At 36.6% G+C, this 17684-nt stretch overlaps 1 protein-coding gene across 2 annotated transcripts; it reads right to left on the bottom strand.

Moving 5' to 3' along the window:
* Window positions 1–2085: 2085 nt before the first annotated feature.
* On the bottom strand, window positions 2086–17547 carry LOC127641157 (xaa-Pro aminopeptidase 1-like). Of its 2 annotated transcripts, none has more exons than XM_052123961.1 (20): window positions 17440–17547; window positions 15721–15845; window positions 14532–14595; window positions 14110–14214; window positions 13721–13813; window positions 11002–11145; window positions 10658–10753; window positions 9205–9286; window positions 8900–9110; window positions 8273–8362; window positions 8140–8190; window positions 7925–7983; window positions 7659–7736; window positions 6189–6260; window positions 5979–6039; window positions 5694–5763; window positions 4899–5072; window positions 4596–4672; window positions 4263–4361; window positions 2086–2368 (listed from the first exon to the last, which is right to left on the bottom strand). In XM_052123961.1, the coding sequence occupies exons 2-20, from the start codon at window positions 15835–15837 to the stop codon at window positions 2249–2251; spliced, it is 1863 nt and encodes a 620-aa protein (XP_051979921.1). In that variant the 5' UTR covers window positions 15838–15845; window positions 17440–17547; the 3' UTR covers window positions 2086–2248. The 2 variants fall into 2 exon arrangements, with proteins under 2 accessions (XP_051979921.1, XP_051979920.1); XM_052123960.1 differs by lacking the exon at window positions 17440–17547 and adding an exon at window positions 16173–16308.
* Between the last annotated feature and the right edge of the window lie 137 nt (window positions 17548–17684).

Genomic DNA, 17684 nt, shown 5'->3' with positions numbered 1-17684 from the left:
CAATTCCGATGAGGGATCATTATATGGGCAGTGTCAGTGCTAAAATCAAAACAGCAGTGCGTTTCATCTGGGGGAGCGATGTGTTGACTATGGAAGTAATGACAATAGTGACAAGAATTTTTAATTACTTTGTGTTGTCTCTTGGCATTTCATGTCACAGAGGTATACGAGTACATCCACAGCGTATGAGGTAGGTTTTGGGAATTTTTAAATATTCCCGCACTGCTTCCAGTTGTTATGACATCCCCTGAATACTTTAAAATACTCATATTAACTTTTAGCAACTCTATAACCTGTCAATTCACTAGCTAATTACACTTTGACAACACCATAGCCTATACAGGATATCCAAATAGAAATTACTAGACCGAAAGTTCAAGTCAAAGTTTTCAAGATGGCTGCACACTGGCACATAAGGCAAATATTACTCTTTAAAATTCATCAAATAAATCTAAGTGGTTCAAATTCGGTTGGAAATTAAACCTTGCACATCCGGGAACGGCAGATAAACTACATTTCTCAGTAGCGAGGTGGTACTAGTTTTAAAAGTAGCTTTTCAGTAGTGAAGTTAGATTTTTGATTAGATAAAAGCTACAACGCTACATCATGTGTGAACCCAGTGTTTACTTTTTAATTTTTTTTTATTGTAAAAGCAAAAAAATTGACAATGAACCCGGTGTCTGTCGCCAGTTTGGAATCTGTGTTTACGTCACGAAGTTGCAAAACTCATGAATATTAATTAGGTTATCAGCAGATGTCTTTTTTAAAATTATTATTATTGTTTAAAAGATATAAATTCTTAATGACCAATTCAAACACTCCAATAACTATTTCCCATATCTCATTTGAAAACTTGACCCGTAAATTGTCATTACTGGGATTTTGTTAGTGGAGAAATAAATGGATCAATAGCTTTAGCCAGAATTACTGATAGGTCTCAAGGTTAATATTTTGCCTCTAATGCAAGGATTTCCGGGTTCTAATCTACCCTCATATAACTTTTAATTTAATAAATGAAAATTGTATCTGTACATCAGTAGATGTATATCATGAGCGGGGAAATATCTGTTTGCATTTTGCTTTGCAATATAACTGGAAAGGTGCGCGAGTTGCGGAGCGAGTGGAACACTCGTCTAGATTTGTAAAAGAACATCGCCACCCTCTGTCACTGATAACAGCTGCAACGAGCACTCATTACAACATTAAAAATAACAAACTCCACAAATGTCACTTATTATAACACACAAATGAAATTTCAAAAAGTGGTAGTGACAAAATTGACAGAAAGGTTGTTGTGATTTGTTCCACCTGTAAATTGCACCTATGGGCTTCACCATTAGGTGGTGTAATCAGGTGTTTTTTTTAATTTTTTTTATTATAATCAAAGACATGTCATTAATATACTTCCATGTATATACTTGACGCCCTGTTGACATATCGCAACACGAGTGATGTTTAAGCACTTTTAATGTACTGAAATTCATATTTTAAGTGCTGCAAGTGTCCAAATACATTTTGGGGCTAATGTGAGCAAGGCAGTTTTTCTTACAGGGTTGCAATCTTAAGTGAATCCAGACAGATATACATATTTAATCAAATTATCTGTTTTTCTTGTGTCACAGGAAGCCCAAGCGGGCATGTGTTTATGAGAGTGGCGTGGCCTATGAGATAGTCGAGGAGCCGGTGGGTGTTACTTGTGTGAGGAAACCCCGTGGCTTCCAGAACACCCTCACCCTATTCAGCAGTCAAGAGGAGCCGAAGGACAACTCACGTATCTTTTTTATCTACACCACTCCAATACCTGTGGGACATGAGGAGGACAACACCCCACCTCAAACACTGTCCACACACACTCTAATCACACTGCAGGACAATGCCAACGACCCCAAGAGTGGCATCACCCTGGACCCGTCCATTTTTTATATGCAGCTCTAGAGTTTCCTGGAAAGTTTCAATGTAAAATGAACAATTTGTGTTCCACGGAAGAAAGAAAATTATATGGCGAGTAAATGATGACAGAGTTTTCATTTTTGGGTGAACTATATTCTTTTAGGTGTGTGGATGAACGCAAAACACTTAATTAGTTTTTTACACAGTTTAATTACATCATAAAACAGCTGTTGAGAGCGTCCTTTACAAAAGAAGAAGTAAAAGATGTCCACTAGAAAAGCAGATAGAGAGCAAGATTGGAAAATCACTGGAGATCATTACGATGGTGACTGGCTGAAACAAACAGTAAACAACAGTTTCAGACAATCGGCTGAGTTTCCCGGATCAGCCAATCCAGACCGTCCTTCCTGCCCTGTCGCTCTAGCTCCGCCCCAACTGTTTCCCGGCATTTCCTGTGGTAGTCATTCACCCAATCACGCTGCAGAATGACAAATATGTATTATTATACCAATATGTTATTCTTTTGTTTAAAGGAAATATGTATATATCACAAATTGGACTGTTTGGGCATGACGTCAATTTTTAGGCCAAATCTCTGGAATTTCTAATGTACTTGGCGGTTTTTGGTTTATAAACTAAATAAGGTGTCATTAACATTATTTGAAGAGATAGCTGTTTTGTTCTACAATATAAATTACACAGTCCTACCTTATGAAATCTTTTGAAACCATGTGATACCTTTTAAAACAAGTTGCTACACAAGGACTACACCCACCATGAGAATGTGAGTTTATGTGCTTAATGTATCAGACAACTGTTGGGGTCCTGTCAATTGCTTTTTAATCGAATTATATGATATGATGATTAATTCATTGCATATAAATATTGGTTGAAAATAGCCCCCAAATTCAATAAAATAGCATTTTGTTTCAATAACAAAAAATTATTCTATAGAACTTTGGAGGCTATTTTCAAACAATATTTATAAGCAATTAATTAATAAGCATATCATATAATTCGATTACAAATTTGAAGCAATTGACACCCTTAATTCCAAAATAAGTACCCCAATGGCCTTGCTTTACCTTTACTATTTTTGCTGGTTTATGCACACATGAGTCAAACAGAATGCTTTTGGAGCATCTCACTATTGTTGCTTCACATTCTACTGTTTTTCCACTGTTTTTGGCATAAATTATGCATTTTAAGGATGCTGTGTCAAGTAATATGTAGTTTGAAACTTGTTTCAAGACCCTTGCATTCTACTGAGCTACATCCCACTGTCTATTTGAACAGCTGTTGGTTTGTTGTCTGTACAGCGGTGCATTTTCTGTAGTGCTGGAGTTGTGCTGACTGCCCCCTGTTGACTGCTCCTCGCAAGTTGGTGCTTTAAGCTTGAATTGCTCAGTTGGTAGGTACATTTCTTGTAGGGAAATTACATTCAGTCAGGGGGCATGATTAATTGTGTAATTGTACCTAAAATGAACTGCACTGAATTTACAAGTTAAATCGACAGCCATAGTAGGCATTTGTGTTTTTAAAGCCTTTTTTGAGGTGTAACTGTGTAGCTGGTGGTAAAAAAACTAAACGTGAAAGTCTCTTAAAGTAATGTTAACCAAAGACCTTATTTTACTCATAAATCAAAAACCTCTATTCAAAAAACCCACTGAAAATTCCAGAAGGAATACAAACTGAGCAGAACTATTGTCATGAGATAATTGTTCAACTTTTCTTTTTTTACATTTTTCTAATTTTTTTTTATTGTGAAATATGTTTGTACTGTAAATAAAACACTTGTAATAAACATGAACATTTTGGAGAGATTCTGTACATGGTTTAAGGGATAGTTCACCCCAAAATTAAAATTCTCTCATCATTTACTCACCCTCATGCCATCCCAGATATGTATGACTTTTTTTCTTCTGCAGAAGACAAATGGAGATTTTTAGAAGAATATTTCAGCTCTGGAGGTCCATACAATGCAAGTGAATGGTGGACAGAACTTTGAAGCTCCAAAAAGCACATAAAGGCAGCATACAAGTAATCTGTATGACTCCAGTGGTTCAATCCATGTCTTCAGAAGTGATATGATAGATATGAGTAAGCAACAGACCAATATTTAAGTCCTTTTTAACTAATCTGCACTTTGACATTTGTATTGCCTTTATATGCTTTTTGGACCTTCAAAGTTCTGGTCACCATTCACTTGTATTGTATGGACCTACAGAGCTGAAATATTCTTCTAAAAGTCTGTGTTCTGCAGAAGAAAGAAATCATACACATCTGGGATGACACAAGGGTGAGTAAATGAAGAGAGAATTTTCATTTGTGGGTGAACTATTCCTTTAAGGGATCTATCAGTGTGCACTGACCTCTTTCTGTGTAAGCAGATCTGTGATAATCATCTTCAGCTGAATGGGGATGAGGGTAAGTGGTTCAAACGTCAGACTGCCTCTGTTCCTGTAGTTATACTGAAAGAAATGAGGCAAAGAGCCAAAATTAAAAATTTTAGGCTTAAATGTCATGCAAGTAATTGTCAATGTTTCACAGGCTAATGTGGCAGTGTACATCTGGACTCTACACTGAAATCTATCATAAGGATATACTTATGGTGTAAAGCTTTAAGTGAAAAATTAACTTTTTTTTAGTAAATGTATTTTCTAAGCATAAGTACAACAGATTGTAGTGTGGTTTAATGCAGTTACTTTGGTTTTTGCGGGAACGACCAGGACAACGTTTTCTATCCGAACACCAAAGGTTCCATCCTCATAGTATCCAGGCTCTACAAAAAAAAAAACATGCACATGACTGTACAACTGTACACTAACGCAACATTTTAGGGTTGTTATACAACAACGTCACCTACTGCAGTAAGATGATAAAGCATTAAGAAAATACTTTGAATGGGAAAAAGTCGAATCAAAACACTTTCAGCTTCTTACTTTAAACTGAGATGAACAGAGTCCGATTTAAAGAGAGTGTAAATGTATTTATGCGTGTTTTCGTACCATCGCTGACAATCATTCCGGCCTCCAGCGGTTCGTCTGCGAATGTTTTGTAGCTGATGCCACACGGTCCCTCATGCACATTAAGAAAGCATCCAACACCATGACCAGTACCGTGAAGATAGTCCAATCCAGAATCCCAGAGAGCCGCACGTGCAAACGAGTCCAGCAGGTGACCTGTAAACACAACAAACATTGAGACCAAATGTTTCACATAGCCTTTCTCTACACAGCACTTCAGAGCAACAATATGCAGGTTTGGGGACAATTTGTCAAATTAAAAGAAAACAAACTCCAACTTAATGGAAAAAAGTTTTTACCTAGTTTAGAGTTACCATTAAAAGTGCACTCCCAAATAAAAAATGTGGTCTCCCTAAGAAGTACATTGCGAAATTGACATATATGTATGCAATCATGACCACTAACAAGCAGTGAAGACACAAGTCATATCAGTCACCTTTAAAAAGCTGTTTTATTCTACATGGAGAGGGTCTCCTCATGGGGGCAGCCATGTTAGAATCACATGACCAGCAGAATACTACTCACTTATTCTAAGTAACCATCCTGTTGTTGGAAACTTTCACTCATGGAATTAATTAATCCTGGCTGACAGTGAGTAGTGAATTACTACAATGGTATTGGTAAAATACTGAAATTCTGAAAACTATTGCATTTGAATGATGATACATCCACACCACTAGGTGTCAGTGCAAGTCCAAGACAACATGCATAAAAAAATGACTTGAGTACACTTTAAGATTTTGTTATGGCTGTTATTTCTTGGTATTAAGGACATACCTTTGGTTCCATTGGGAAACACTGCAGCACTGACAGCGATGTGTCCCTTAAGGACATATGTAAAGCATTCCTGTTTAGATAAAAATGAGGGAGGACAGAACCGTAAGCATAATGGTTGGGACAACACTTTTCAGACTGCAAAGTTCAATTTACAGACAGTGAAGAATAAAACTACATTTCTAGGTTTTTGAAGGGGAGAGTTTGATCCTTAATCAAAATGAAGCAAAACAGTTGTTTTAATGAAAATGATGTTCTTCATCATAGGCCAAAGTAAAGACTGTTTACCTTTTCATAGTCAGAAGGAGTCCCAAAGTGCACTGTACGGGTCACATCTGTGGTGCCATCTCTGGATACCAAAGACAAAGAACAAAACAATAATAAATTACACTTTGATTGTTAAAAGTACGTTACAAATGTTCTCTTATGTTGAATGTGATTTTTTGGGTCAGCTGATGTTTTTCAGCACTAAATGTGCTACAGTGTTTGTGTGCTTACGTGTACTGAGCCCCAGAGTCGATCAGATAAACTTCATTAAGAGTAAGAGTCCTGTTGGTTTCTGGGAGAGGCCTAACAGACAGGACAGAAAGAGATTTAGATACAAAGACAGGCAACTAACAGGACAGAACCATAATAAAATAATAAAAAGTAGTTGCCATTATGACAAGACTTATGTGAAGTCAACAGTTCAGTCAAGAATATAATTTAAAGGGGCCATGACATGAGGAATTATATTTGACTTGCTCTTTTGACATACCACAACATTAAAAGCACCTGCCTAATATTGTGTAGGTCCCCCTCATGCCACCAAAATAGCGCCAAACTGCATCTCATTATAGCAGAATGAGATTATATTCTTCGCACCACAATTGTACAGAGTGGTTATCTGAGTTACTGTAGACTTTGTGTTGACCTCGCATCATCAGCAAGGCATTTCCATCCACAGAACGAAATCTTGCACCATCTCATCTCATTCTGTCCCATCTGGCACCAACAATCATGTCACGGTCAAAATAACTGAGATCACATTTTCCCATTCTGATGGTTGATGTGAACATTAATTGAAGCTCCTGACCTGCATCTGCATGATTTTATGCACTGCACTGCCACCACATGATTGGCTGATTAAATTATCACATGGATGATTGTTGGTGACAGACGGGCTGGTTTGAGTATTTCTGTAACAGCTGATCTCCTGGGATTTTCACACAGAACAGTCTCTAGAATTTACTCAGAATGGTGCCAAAACAAAAAACATCCAGTGAGTGGCAGTTCTGCTGATGGAAACACCTTGTTGATGAGAGAGATCAACAGAGAATGGTAAGACTGGTTTGAACTGACAAAGTCAACAGTAACTCAGATAACTGCTCTGTACAATTGTGGTGAGAAGAATATATTCTCAGAATGATAGTCTGAGATGTGAGTTGGCGCTATTTTGGCAGCAAAATGGGGTCCTAAACAATATTAGTCAGGTGGTTTTAATGTTGTGGCTCATCGGTGTATAAGAGGTCACTGTACTATCAAAACAAAAGTTTTAGAACTCAAAACTTCCCCCTCACTGCCAAAAGTTGAAACCAAGCAGCAAAAGGACTCCTTCTCTGCTTCCTCCACATTGTGATGTCACACTATGGTAGACATTTGCATCTGATCGCCTTTACAACAACACATCAACACATACTTAACCTTTAATCACATCTGTATTACAAGACGAGCAGTGAGATGGCAAAGAGAGAGCATGTCAGTCATGAGCAGACAACCAATCATAACAGTGGGCGTTTACAGTCAAGTCTTAAAGGAGAAGTAGCCCCAAATGGAACGTTTCTGACAGTCAGAACGAGAGTGGAAAATGATCATGTTTTCAAATATATAACAGTTTTTTGTGCAAAAACTTTACTTATATTATAAATGAACCTTGAGGGGAAAAAAATAAACAAAGCATGTCATGACCCCATTAATATTGAACTTTACCTGTAATGTATGATGGCCCCATTTGGTCCCACACTAGAGATGGTTGGAAAACTCAGCCCAACAAAGTCTTTCTGTTGACTAGAAAGGAAAAAGGAAAGATTTTCAAAGGAAAGAAACACTGTCTATGTTTCCACATATCACCAGCAGATGATGCTACAATGTGCTGCAAGAGAATAAAAAGCAAGCATACCAAAGATGGCAAGAAATACATATAAATTACCATTTATAAATACTTTTGTAGGTCATACACAGAAGATATGACTCACCTTCTTAGTTCTTCCGCTTTATCTGCTACCGATATCTCAGTGACTGTGTCTTTGGGAATCTATAAAATGACAAATATAAGTTCTTCTATTTTGATTTCGATTGTTTCATTCAAACAAGGATTGTCCTAGCAAAGTAAACTTCCTGAATCACAGGCAACTGAATATACCTCTCAAAAATCAGAAGCAGAGGTAAAACTGCAATGATTTCTACATACCTCTTTCTCCAACCAGGCAAACAGTTCACAGAGAGCCACAGCATCTTTGATCTGTAAGACAGTATGCTGATAAATAAAGCAAAAAAGTATTTAAAGTTGTCTGCAATATCTCTGGAATCCAATGATGACTTACATGTGCCATCTTCATGCCCTGGATCTCTGTGGGGTTCTTGACGGCTTTTGCCAAACATAAGGGTGTGTATGGGATTGCAGATCTGTGGGCCTGGACAATAATAATATACATGAACGAATATGTATTCAAGTGCAGCTTTCAACATAAAAAGAGAAATCACTTTTTACATAAAAGTAAAATGTTTGAGAATTTCTAAGGTATTGAGCACAGCAGAACTATCCATAAAAGACATTAAACGGCATTTGCAACACATTTAATGTCCGTAATGCAATATATTTCTGAGTAAAACAGAATAATAAAATAAAGTAAAAAATAAAGTAGGGTGAGTCTTGTTTTTAACCATAGTGATTTGGTTGGATTGCATAAAGTAGGATATGATATTATTGGTTGATAATATTGTTCCCCGCCCAGATGATCTTAGTTACATCGTCGCCAATGAAAACTTGTTTCGGAGGAAGAGAAAGACATTGCATTTTCTGCAAGAATATACAAATATTTTTTGGTATATATAAAAACAATGAATCACATAAATAAGCATGCATTACAAAAGTCAATCGGGTTCATTTTGATTTCATGTTTCTTTGAGTGCTTTGGGTCAGTTTGAATTCAGCTTCCATCTTGACTCACCTTGGGTATGACTTGTGTAAGGGCACAGCTGGCCTTGTCACAGATCCACATCTTCTCTTTGGGTGCCAGTGCTGAACAAACCGCCTGGAGCTCCATGTGTACGGACTCATATGGAAAACACTGTATGGTCAGCTCTGGCTTCCTCAGACTGTCCAGTTCCAAATGCTCCCGAACAGCAGGGTCCAACAAACGCTTTCTGTCCACAAAAAGTCTACAAACGCAGGAACAAAAGGAAAAATATGAGCACAGCTGGACTTTTAACATCTGGCAAAATGTGCTGTAAAGATTCATGAATGCTGTTTTACTTTATGTTGCTCATGCCGATGATAGCATAGGCGAAAAACACAGGGTTGTACTCGATATCTGAACCACGCAGGTTAAAAAGCCCTAGAGAGAGAGAGATTTTATCTTTCAAATATTAACAAAAATAAAATCTTCACCTTTTCATTTAGGTTCATTATAATTACAGTTCAACCAATAGACCACTAGCATTTATTTCTGTTTAAGTGTCCGATAACCGGTAATATATCCAATTATGAATTATTGTTTTATATGTGCTTTTTGACAAATAATTCATCCAAATAATTAGAAAATTAACAACTACAAAAAAAGATAATATACACTGTCAATATTTTACTATTATAACAACTTCTATTGATATTATTCTAAGTATTATTATTTTGATTGAAGGCAAACCGATATATCGGTTTTACCGATTATTTGGTGCCGATAATTGCTTTTCAGAATTATCAGTTATCGGTAAAATCTATACTCATAGTTACTGATAGATTTTTACATTTTTTTATTTTATTCATGATTAACAATCACGTGGGGATTTGCTGTATCTAAATCTTTCACCATTGACAATATTCATATTTCTATCCTCACTTCAATGCATATTTTATTTTGATAAGATTATCAAGTATTCTTAATTGAAGTGAGGGCAAGCAAAGACAAATGTGACTATGGAAATGTGCCCCATCAGCACACGCATTGTGTTTCTAACTTCATATCTTGTGACTAATAATAAACCTTATTCCTCATTAAACCTCATCTGGTGAGATATCTGGACAAAACTCTTCATCTGGTGAATAAATTGGTGATAAAAAGCTTATTATGGTCAATATTTACTTAATGAGCATTGTAATGGAACAAAGTCTCTGTATTTTTAAAATAAGAGTCCCTTGTGTGTTTTGGGGTTGTTTATTGTTAAAAGTCCCACGTTATGCACAAAATCACATTTTCTTCTGGAAATTATTGCATTTATGTTTGAACAATAAATTGCATCTGGGATTTTATTTATTTTGGACTCTTGTAGCCTGTTATGTCTGTGCGATGTAATGGTGTTGTAAGTTGCTATTTTTTAGAGACCCACAATTTATTTTTCATTAGGCCAGATATTAAAGAGCCAATAACCGATTAAGTAGAAAAGTGAGAATATCATTAAAAAAATATCAGTCAAACCGATTAACAGTCCATCTCTATGTATAACTGTCATACGCTTACCCTAGCGAACACCTCAATGGCACATTTAGATTTAATTAAGACATTATTTGGTCCATTGATCAACTATTGGCCATTCCAAATATTGCTAAACAAGTGTTCACACCCACACAGGGTACATCCCTAAATCATTTATCAACATCAACACACAAGCTAATCTGCTCCAAGAACTGTTTAACTGGGGTTAATAAGACAGTGGAGAGGTAACAAGGGCCGGGTCGTGATCTGACCACTGTGATGTATGCCGATACGTACATGCAATCTCATCGAGCGCTGTGACCACAAACCAGGAAATCTTCCTTTCTGCCATTTTTCCTCTCAAAGACAGAATTTTATCTTGCCAAGTAAGACCTAGACAGAAAACAGTATGCTGGTTATTCGAAATATCTCTGTGAACAAATGTGTACTAGTAGACAGTCTGTTTATTTTAGCAGTAAATAATGTAAGATCCAATGTAAAACTCCCTTCTAGTGCCCTACTTCCCAGATAAACACAGTTGTTGTTGTTTTCTATTAAACTTAAATTTGGTTACTCTTTATTATTATCATAAAGACAATCTTAAAGGGTCTACTGTTTAATATCAGTTCAGATGTGCTGACCGGTGTATTTGAGTCCCAGGGTGATTAGTTTGGTACTGGGTCTGGGTGGCTGATCCTCCCAGATGGCATCAATCAGGTTGTCCTGTACCGCAACCAAAGAGTGACCCGCACTGCTCAGAGCCTTGGACATGTTCTTCCACTGATCTGAAGCACACACACTTTTCCGTCATTTATATAGTTAACAACAGACTAGTATGAATATATATATATATATACATTTTTTATATATATTATACAGGGTTTGTCAATCAATAAAAACATTTAATTGCGATTAATCGCACAATTATTAGTTGTTAAATTGTCAACAAATTCATTTAAAAGAAAATGAAGAAATCAGCTTATTTGTAATTATTAGATTCAGCCATTTGTAAGTATTTGTGTCTCTTTACTCATCTCACTCACACCAAAAAATGTATTCTATATCAAAACACACAGGAAACAAAACTGAATGAAGCTGTTTTAATAAATATATAATACATAACTGTTTTTATAGACTTCCTGTTTCAGGAAGGCTTATTAGAGACCCCGGAGGGTCAGGTGAAGTGTTGTGTCATTATAAATACAACTTTTCACACTTTTTAATGCTACAGATAATGATACATTCTGAGATTCTCAGGCTAAGCAACTGCTGAAAAAAATTACAATATTGAGCCAAAAATGTTGTAAATAAGGTGGCTCCGAAAAACTGTATGTGAACTGTATCTGAGATAAATATTGGGTTGATATGGTAAAGCAATCAAAAGATAGAGCATTACAAAAATTATTGATCATATTGTCCACAAACGTCTCCATGTGTCCACAAGCCTCTCCAAACAAATAAAACAAAAAATGATTGTACATAAGAACTTATTACACATGCAAACACAATAATGGCTAAAGGACGGCATAGCATGGAGACATGATTTTAGTAATGAGATTTCACTTAATGAGTACCTTTTGACTCAATGAGTCTGCATCGGATTAGTGTTATTTTGACTTGGCGCCATCTCCTGGTGGCCATACACCAATCAGCCGCAACATAAAACCACCTGCATAATATCGTGTAGATCCCCCTTGTGCCGCCAAAACAGCTCTGACCCATCAAGGCATGGACTCTACAAGAACACTGAAGGTGTCCTGTGGTATCTGGCACCAAGACATTAGCAGCAGATCCTTCAAGTCCTGTAAGTTGTGAGGTGGGTCCTCCATGGATCAGACTTGTTGGTCCAGCACATCCCACAGATGCACAATCTGGAGGCCAAATCAACACATTGAACTCTTTATCATGTTCCTCAAACCATTCCTGAACAATTTCTGCAGTTTGACAGGGCGCATGATCCTGCTGGAAGAGGCCACTGCCATCAGGGAATACCATGAAGTGGTGTACGTGGTCTGCAACAATCTTTAGGCAGGTGGTACGTGTCAAAGTAATTTCACATGAATGACAAGACCCAAGGTTTCCTAGCAGAACATTGCCTAGAGCATCACACTGCTGTCCTGCCATCTTTCCATGGTACATCCTGCTGCCATCTCTTCCCCAGGTAAATGATGCACATGCACCCGGCCATGCACATGATCTAAAAGAAAACATGATTCATCAGACCAGGCCACCTTCTTCCATTGCTCCATGTTCTGACACTCACATGCCCATTGTAGGCACTTTCGGTGGTGGACAGGGGTCAACATGGGCATTCTGACTGGTCTGTGGGATCTGATCAGACGGGCTAGCCTTCGCTCCCCAAAAGCATCAATCAGCCTTGGATGCCCATGAACCTGTCGCCGGTTCACCGGCTGTCCTTCCTTGAACAACCTTTGGTATTAACCACTGCATACCAGGAACACCCCACAAGATCTGCTGTTTTGGAGATGCTCTGACCAAGTCATCTTGCCATTACAATGTGGCCCTTGTCAAAGTCGCTCAGATCCTTGCGCTTGCCCATTTTTCCCGCTTCCAACACATGAAATTCAAGAACTGACTGTTCACTTGCTGCCTAATATATCCCACCTCTTGACAGGTGCCATTGTAACAAGATAATATATTTTATTCACTTCACCTGTCAGTGGTTTTAATGTTGTGACTGATCAGTGTGTGTAACATTGTGCTTTGTGTGGAATATCTAATGATCTACAGTATGAATCCGATTACCTTGTGTGTGAGCTCATTTGAAAAATAATTGCCTCCAAGTAATGGTATGTGATATTTCATGTTCTGTTTATTTTTTGCAAAGTTAAAAGCAAAAACACAGCAAATTAGCAAAACCAACATATTTGTCAATGACATACACTTAATGACATAATTATTACTCACTATATTTTTGTCTGTGAGTAAAACAAATAGGCTGGTTGAATTATACACTTTGAAAGATTTCCAACAAAATATTTGATGGCTATTTGATTGGTTTGATGTTTTTGCATATGTACAGTGCAATTTTCTTTATAAATTATCAAAACAAAACACTTTTGAATTTTCTGCTAATTTTAAAGCACTTGTTCAGCTTTGGTCATTATGCCTGCAAGCTTTGGAAAGTAGAGCTTCTACAGTAAGCTTTCAAAGGATACTTATTTTGTGTTGGTCAAGACTGTAGTTTTAATTTTTTTCTCACGGCCCATCTGAGCTTGAAGGGTTACATTATTTTACAAGATTACAATTTATAATGAACCAAATGTGTTAACGCATTGATTTTGACAGCCCTAATATTATGACATTATTATTCTGTAGCTTTATATATAAATTCCTGACCTGCGGCGATGATCCAAGGATCAACTCCCACTTTAGAGTTTTCTGGGAGAACGTTAATGAGCCAGTCTTCCTGAGATGGTGTTTCTTTAAGTCCTGAAAATGGACAATACAAGATGTCATAATTATTAAAGTCAAATACAACTAGATACACAGAGCTGCAGTTTATACTAAAGTAATGACGCATATGCAAAGTCTACATCAAGTCCAACGAGAGGATCAGGAATGAGGTTTAATGCGAAATTGAGATTCAAAAGAACATTTTGTAAAATTCTAAAAATCAGCAACTTGGCCAGATGGCCTTTGTCTTGAAGTGCTCTTACTTTTTTAAAACAGCAAATATGTTGACCTAGCAACCACATGTCATAAAATTACGTTTAAATTCACTGCACCCATTTTCATCAGAGTCCAGTTATTGTCCATTTGTTGGCTGGCCTGTAGGAAGTACCTCCCATCAGTCCATAAAGCTGCATGCTGCTCTGTGACAATAGCAGTACCTAAAACAGCAAACACGCACACACATTAATGTGGTCTGTCACTATATTCTATATCATAAAACATAAATCATTACTACACATGCAAATGGATTTTTGCCGATATTCACACTTTTCTACTTAATCAGTTATTGGTTCTTTAATATCTGGCCTAATGAAAAATAAGTTGTTGGTCTCTAAAGAATATTACGTTTTTTTAGTAGATTTTCAATCTGGGATTATATTGTATACATAGGTTGTGATCTATGCCTATTTAATATATTTAAGGGAACCATTATAAAATATCACATTTTTGTGGCTAGACGAAAATCAGCACACACCTGCAGAGCCATTGAATCCACAGATGAATTCACGGCGGCAGTCACAGGGTGCGATGTATTCACTCTGCAAGATGGACAGATGAGTAGAATATGTAAATGAGATAAAAGTGAAGAGTGAGATCAGCTCTGTTAGCAATCAGTCCTAATTACTGCTAATTTAACCACACAGTTAAGTGTAAGAGAAGTCTAACTGCAAGCTTCCCAAGAATGTTTGTTGAGCACCGGTTACACATATTTGTAAAGCACAGGCTGTGTGTATATATACAATTAGACTATATATTTTCAAAGCACAAGCCATGTGTTCATAAAGAATAGGCTGTACATATAATATAATGTACATTTATAATATAGGCTAGATGTTTTCAGAGAACAGGCTATACGTTTATAAAACACAGGCTGGGTGTTTGTAAAGCACAGGTTGTATGTTTATAAAGCATAGGCTGTATGTTTATTTGGCACAGTACGTTTATATAGCACAGGATGTATGAATATAAAGCACAGGATGCATGTTTATGCATCACAGGCTGTATGTTTATAAAGCACAGGATGCATGTTTATGCATCACAGGCTGTATGTTTATAAAGCACAGGATGTATGTTTATGCATCATAGACAGTATGTTCATAAACCACAGGATACATGTTTATACATCACTGGCTGAATGATTATAAAGCACAGGCTGTATGTTTAAAAAGCACAGGCTGTATGTTTATAAAGCACAGGATGTATGTTTATACATCACTGGCTGAATGATTATAAAGCACAGGCTGTATGTTTATAAAGCACAGGCTGTATGTTTATAAAGCACAGGATGTATGTTTATGCATCATAGACAGTATGTTCATAAACCACAGGATACATGTTTATACATCACTGGTTGAAGGATTATAAAGCACATGATGTATGTTTATAAAGCACATGATGTATGTTTATACATCACAGCCTGTCTACATACAATCTAGTAATGTATGTTTACACATCACTTGCTATATGTTTATAAATCACAGGCTGGATGTTAACAAAGCACAGGTTGTTTGTTTATTAAGTAAGGCTGTATGTCAATAAAGAACAGGTCAGAACAGATAGAACAGAGGTTGTATGTTTGCGGATCACAGATTGCATGTTTACAGATCACAGGTTGCTTTTTTGCTAAATTGGATTGCAAAGGTTTAAGTGTATTCAGATGTTACCTGATGTGCATCTCCTGATGGGATGATGTAAGCCTGAATGGGCTCTGCGATGTACTTGCTGTTCCTCATGGCCTGCCGGAGTTGCCTGAGCAACTCCACTGTGATCTTTGGAGACATTGTAGCGTCTTTCAAAAGAGACAGAAAAAAGTGTCTAATGTACTGTCAATGGCTCACATTAGTACACAATACACATTATTATTATTTAGTACCCTGTGTAATTCACAGCAATTAGCCATTATACTCGTCACCCATATATAGAATGGCTGAAAAATAAGTGCCACTGAAATTTTAGTCAGTGTACACTACCGGTCAAAAGGTTATAAATTAATCTTTTGTTGAATATGTTAAAAGGATTGTGTAAAAATATAATGACTTTGATTATTATAAATGAAACCCACTACAGTGACTGTGTATTTAAGCAAGAAAATATCACAAAGACTTTTTTGAATTACCTGTAGCCATTTTCTCTCTCACTCGCTCTCTTTCTCTGAACCTGAGATTTCACTGTTAACGTGGAGCTCAAAGTTGGATAGATATGAGATTGTAAACCTTTATCTTGCACATAGTCACTCAGCTGCCCCACTGTGACTATTCCATGGTTAAAGATTTACTATCTAGACAATATTACTTTATGACAGCCTCTTTCTATGGTATAATGGTTTTGGTAAAACTTGTGATCACACATTATCTTCATGTAAATTAAAGAGTTTTATAGATTTTTATTTAGTTATTTTTTTGCCTCGAAAAGACTAACAATAGATCTTCTCTAACATGTACCATAATAACCATATTGACAGTTTCTGCCAAAGTACCATAGCTTTAAGACCACAACAACTTGGTATTAACCATCATTGGTATAAAAAACTAAAAACAATAAATAAATAAACAATCACAAATAGTCAGAAACACTCTGTTTAAACTCCCATATTATAATTTATGAATTATTTTTTATTTTTTTTTACAATAGTAGCAATAACTGCAGTAACTATGGTAGTTTGGCAGAAAAATATGATGGCATTGTGAATATTTGAGTTCCAGGAAGCTATTTTTATTTTCTATATTATAAATATTCTTTAATGTTTTTCATTCACAGAATTGATATTTTCAAATTATAAATCGATTAATTTTAATAAGAAAATATATTGAAAATATATAATTCCTTCATTCACAAATGAACCGTTGTTGTCAAACGTTCCATGCACAGAAAGGCGCCTGTTACACCAGCCAATCACGTCAAAGAAATTATCATATCGTAATCTGATTGGTTAATCGGGCTGCACAGAGCAACAAAATAAACAATACGTTCCTAAACAATCAATTAACAAGCGATTAATCGGGACAGAAGAGCTCCAACATTTAATAGCGTAGGCCTATTTATGTATCAATAAGATTATATACGTATATATACCCAAACAAGGTTCGAGCTGTGTCAGTCCCCGTAACAGTTCATTCAATTAAGATGCTTTTCAATACAAAAGTAATGTTAATCTGCAATAATACTAGGCTTTGTAAGAGACGTTTACATGCACAAATAACATTATCTCTTGCCTATCGAAGAAGAGAGAGTGTATTATCCGTCTCGCGCTGATAGACAGCGAAACACGCGCGTGTTATGCAAGCAACAACAATAACATTTGTCTTGGCCTCGCGCTGCACAATCCACTCCTATTTTCCCAGCATGGAGCACATATAGTGAAAGACTAACTCCAAACAACTCACCTGTTACCTTAAAGAAGCGAGTCTTGAAATGTAAACTACTGGTAAAACTGTTGTTCCTTGTGTTTAGTGTGCAAAGGAGGCTGCCATTACACTGATGACATATTCGGTCACGTGGCAGACATCTCTTCCAGTCATATGGCGCGAATGGGACTCTCCTTCTTCTTGTCAATAAACTCATGTTGTGAAGACAGGACTATAGAAGGCATGTATTTGTTCTAGATACAGACCTAATGCAAACTTAGATC

The sequence above is a fragment of the Xyrauchen texanus genome, chromosome 50, assembly GCF_025860055.1.
Source record: "Xyrauchen texanus isolate HMW12.3.18 chromosome 50, RBS_HiC_50CHRs, whole genome shotgun sequence".
In the NCBI taxonomy this organism is placed as follows: domain Eukaryota; kingdom Metazoa; phylum Chordata; class Actinopteri; order Cypriniformes; family Catostomidae; genus Xyrauchen; species Xyrauchen texanus.
The sequence above is the reverse complement of the archived record's forward strand: the minus strand, read 5'-3'. Positions and strand labels throughout refer to the sequence as shown.